The sequence below is a fragment of the Ruditapes philippinarum genome, unplaced genomic scaffold (assembly GCF_026571515.1).
Source record: "Ruditapes philippinarum isolate M1 unplaced genomic scaffold, ASM2657151v2 ctg3871_1_1_1_1, whole genome shotgun sequence".
In the NCBI taxonomy this organism is placed as follows: domain Eukaryota; kingdom Metazoa; phylum Mollusca; class Bivalvia; order Venerida; family Veneridae; genus Ruditapes; species Ruditapes philippinarum.
In genome coordinates, this window is record NW_026853460.1 from 5,001 (window position 1) to 10,039 (window position 5,039).

The window sequence follows — 5,039 nt, forward strand, 5'->3', positions numbered from 1 at the left end:
GTAAACAATTAAGGTAATTTTGATACCCGCTATCAGACAGGCCTCAGTTATAAGTGTCAACTAGTTTGTTAGTTAGGAAAAGAACCTAGCTGAACTTTGTCAAATTTTTTGGTCTCTATGTTTAAAATTATGAAATCTGTACGGAAAAATGTTCAAAAAGTGTCCGGTTGATGGTCCCTGACCAGTATATGCATGTATGTGATACTTGTGTATATGTATAACTTATAAGTTATCTTGAATATAGTTTTGATTAACAACTCGCAATATGTCAATTTTTTTTATTTCCAGGGCATTTACAAATGGAAACTGTACATAAAGACTTTTCTGCTTTGATGTTACTGTGAATATAAAGCAAAGAAAGTCACTTTTAAATTTTTCAAACAGACTACAAAACTTATTGCAAAGATATTAAAGTCTTTACAGGAAACAAGTCACGTCTTTTTTGTACTAGGCATACGTATTATTATATAATACTTTATAAAAACTTGTTCATCTGATCTCCTGTCTGAGATGGGACTAATACTATGCGGTAACTCCAAGGGGCATGGAGACTTCACCAGTTTTTCACTTGACAATCAAGATGAATTTACCCTTGATCTGGTCACAAAACCTGGTTTTTGCGTTGTGCTTTTAAAAGCAAATAGATATGATATTGATAGATTGGATGATGGAGTCTCTAAAATACGACCAGGAAGTTCAAATAAATTCAAGAAAGCTCACGACAACACACTATCAGAGCAAATGGTTGGTGACATGGCAGTGAAAATGAAGTCAGTTGGGGCTATCATATCAAGCAGCTCTGTACGAGGGACAGTATTTAGAGTCGGGAGCAAGTACGTGATGACAGCTCTGCATGTTGTGAAGAGTATTACCAGTAAGAAAACTTTTTCTTCCTTTTCTGTTTTTGTTGGGAACCACAATGAACAAATGTGACTGTTCATCTTTACCAGTGAAGGATTTTAGACTCTGGTTTCCCCCTCACCCCATAAAATTATTTCAGGAACAAGTGAACATGTCACTGTGACCTAAGTAGAACCACTGATATGGCTTTCTCCCATGAATGAATCCAAAATCCCTTACAAGATTCAATTTAGCAACCTAAGCCATAGAGAGAATGGTTTTAGCTTGCAAAAATCAATAAGCCACTTGACATACACATATAGTTAGAAAGTAAGTAAGTAAGTAACAACTTTAGTTAATGAGGCAACACTATGGAACGCCGTGACTGTCTTATGTAATCAATGTTTTTATTATCTTGTGAAACGATGATATTATTTTGTAGTTTGAGCATGTTAACATGTGCAATTTACATCATGTCTTGTCAAAGGAACATGCTGACTTGTACAAACAGCATGTTAACTTGTCAAATTATTATGATGACATGTGCAGACAACATGCTAACTTGTCAAAGTATCGTGATGACTTGTGCAAATGACATGGTAACTTGTCAAAATGTAATAATGACTTGTGCAAATGACATGTTAACTTGTCAAATTATTGTGATGACATGTGCAAACAGCATGTTAACTTGTCAAAGTGTCATGATGACTTGTGCAAACGCCATGTTAACTTGTCAAAAAAAATGATGACTTGTGCAAACGACACGTTAACTTGTCGAATTATCGTGATGACATGTGCAAACAGCATGTTAACATGTCAAAGTACCATGATGACTTCTGCAAACATTATGTTAACATGTCAAATTACCATGATGACTTGTGCAGATAACATGTAAACTTGTCAAAGAATCGTGATGACTTGTGCAAATGGCATGTTATCTTGTATCATGCTGACATGTCAAAACATACTGTTAACTTGTCAAAGTATTATGATAACTTGTGCAAATGCCATGCTTACATGTCAAAATTCCATGATGACATGTGCATACAGCATGTTAACTAAATGTCCAAGTATCATGATGACTTGTGCAAACGACATGTTAACTTGTCCAAGTATAATTATGACTTGTGCAAATGCCATGCTAACTTGTCAAAATTTCATGATGACATTTGCAAACAGTATGTTAACTTGTCAAATCATCGTGATAACAAAAAAGTTGCTTCATATTCGTGTAGACAATTATGCAAGTCCTCAGCCATTTCCATCAAAATTTACTGCAAAATTAAAGAAAGTGTAGGTCTAAAAATATAACAACAATAGGGATCAAACCACAGACCACTCACATATCAGACAATTGCTTAACCGATTGTGCTATTACTGATGTAACAATGACCTTAACATTGAGCTGGTGTGATGTATGTTTCTAGGTTTAATGAGTGTCCGTCTGCCCTTTCAGGCACTGAGAGTACAGACCAAGCTGGTGTGACTCTCAATATGTAAGTCATATACTCCATTTATCCTCGTTAATTACAAAAACAAAGCCGAAGTGGGATGTGAGCTATACTGTATTTATAACTGACAAGTAAATAAAATCAGACTATAAGGAGGTTTATGTGTATTCTTTAAAAGACTGAGTAACTTTTTTCTTTCAGATCCTAGACAACTGTCAAGTATTGCTGACATTGACTGGTCCAAACTCGATGATCCAACTGTGTATATCACTTTTGCTGCATCAGTAAACGACCTCCGAAGCCCAATATTTTACATTAAACCAGAAGTGGTTTACATGAACAAACAGCTAGACATTGCAATACTTGAACTTAAATCTTTGGAAAGTTTACCACCAAGCCTCAAATTGAGTAAAGATATGGGCCAAATGAAATGTGTGAACATAATTGGACTTGGACATCCGACTGATCCCAGGAAAAAACTAGATGCCAACTGTGAAGTTCTGAACAACAACCAAATAAGAAAAGACATTGACAACTATTTCAATGCAAATCCAAGTGTCTTGCAACTAAATGGACTTGAACCTGGTGGCATAAAAGGTGAATACATTGAATTACATAACACTGATATGTTTCCTTGCCACACATTTTTTGAACATGGTTCATCAGGAGCACCTGCTGTAGAAGAGAATGAGGTTGTAGGAATATTAGTAAAAGGAATACCATTCAGTTACTATGAAATGAGAGATTCTCCTTATTTTACAGCCAGTGGTCAACCTTATTTTACAGCCAGTGGTATTGACAAGTTACCTAAAAACTTGATGTTTGAGCTCTGTGTCAAAACAGAGAGTATCTTCAATGATATGCGCTCCAAAGAACCATTGCTAGCTGATGATTTATTTGACTGAAATGGGAAAATATTTTGATATATCATATTGTGAAATAAAAGACCAGATGAATGTGATAAGGTACTTTCAATAACTACATGTATAACAAGTATAGAACAAAAGTCATTAAAGGAATGGATTCGAGAGTGTTTCATTGAGAGCTTAGAGCTTCCAACACACTCAAACTAAAATAAATTAGTATAAAATAAAGTCATTCTTTTTATTGTTAGTGACATGCCTTTAGTGTTAGCGCGCCATGAAGCCATGTTTGTATGACAGAAATCATAAAATGACATCACGTTAAATATATGCACGGCCTTGCAATGGTGCTTTTACAGTCACAAAAGCAGCATAGGTTTGTGATATGATTACAAGGAACTCCGGATATAAAGAACAGATTTTGAATGTCCCAATGAGTTCATTATAAGCTGAGTTTACTGTAATATCATTTGTATTTTATTTTACAAGTCTTTACATCTTTACCTTACAGAATGTTACATCTATGTAGTCTTTTGCTATTGCTATTGTTTGGCAATATTGACAGGAGATATTTGAATATTCAATGACCTTTGGTCCGGTAGTATTAGATTCTGAAATTTTATGGTATGTATGGTACAAAAGTATAAATAAACTTAGAATTACCAGCTTAACACTTGACTTACAAGCTTCAGTGACATTAAGGCGCAAGACTTCCAGTTGGTTTCAAATTGAAGATTGTAGGTTCAAATCAAATGAAATTTTTTATGTTTTCTTGTATGTTTTGTTTTTATTATACTTTGCAAAACTTGACCACTATGTTTTATGCATGTCAGTCACTTATTATACGACTTTACATACTGAAATTAATGAAATGAAAAAGATATGTATTTATCAAAATAATGAAATGAAAAAAGAATGCTAGAAATGAACCACACAATTAACCTTTAACCACATGAGCATGTTGTGAAAATGGCTGTTTTCTTTTTTTATAAGCCCCCTGTTACAAGTTCAAATTACTATGAAACTATAAAAATGCTTCAATACAAAATTGAGATAGAGTCAAAGGTTTTTCAGCATTGGTTACAAGTTACATTATATCCACTTTATTAAGCCATTTTATTAAGCCATTTTGGTCCAAAACATTCTTGGTGATGTACTCTTTTGATAGGGGGCAGCTCTGAAAAAGTGATCACTTTTTTAAACAACATTTCTCTAACGAAAAATAGAATTTAGGGCCATCAACAAGTATCTATTGATTAAAGTATCAAGATCTACAGTATCATTAAAATCCTTAGTGCAAATCACATCAAATTGCTGAAACTAACAAAAAAAAATTCTTTAAAATTAACAATTCTTAGGTCAATATTGCCAATCAATAGTTAATCACTATTTTATGTTTATAATCTGTTTTGTTTGTTTTTCTAGATTAACAAAAATTTTAACATAATCAATTCATTTTTTGGTTTTATCTCCCCCTTTGATCTAGCTAACCTGGTTTTCTGGATAACTCAAAAACATTAGTTGCAATTTCTCTGCAAAGGACAGATTACTAATCAAGGGGGAGGAAGTGTTACACGAGGGATGGAGTTCTTATGATAACTTTTTCAGGAGTTCTTGTGATAACTGTCACAGAGTTTGTCGGAAAACTATTGTATATACTGCACTTGTTAAAAATGGAAATTTTCGTCTTTAAAAAGTGATTTTTAGGTGCTTAATTAAACGTTAATGATTAAGCTTGCCTAACATATTGTATTATGTGTCAAACAATAATTCATTGTCCATTTTTCATCACCTCTTGCTTAAAATCTGGTAGTTTTGAGTAAAATTTGCAAATTATTTGTTAATGAATAACATTTCAATTGGCAGAGAGGTCAATTCATGAAAT

At 33.5% G+C, this 5,039-nt stretch overlaps 1 protein-coding gene across 1 annotated transcript; it reads left to right on the top strand.

The window, feature by feature from the left end:
- Positions 1-285: 285 nt before the first annotated feature.
- On the top strand, positions 286-4,195 carry LOC132736922 (uncharacterized). The gene is made up of 2 exons (XM_060724132.1): positions 286-874; positions 2,493-4,195. The coding sequence occupies exons 1-2, from the start codon at positions 511-513 to the stop codon at positions 3,194-3,196; spliced, it is 1,068 nt and encodes a 355-aa protein (XP_060580115.1). The 5' UTR covers positions 286-510; the 3' UTR covers positions 3,197-4,195.
- Positions 4,196-5,039: the final 844 nt, after the last annotated feature.

What these genes read in the sequence shown, in the direction of transcription:
- LOC132736922 (XM_060724132.1), top strand. Translation starts at nt 511, where the DNA reads ATGGGACTAATACTATGCGGTAACTCCAAGGGGCATGGAGACTTCACC. An exon ending in TGTTGTGAAGAGTATTACCA is followed by an intron (nt 875 to 2,492) that starts GTAAGAAAACTT and finishes TTTTTCTTTCAG; the next exon opens with ATCCTAGACAACTGTCAAGT.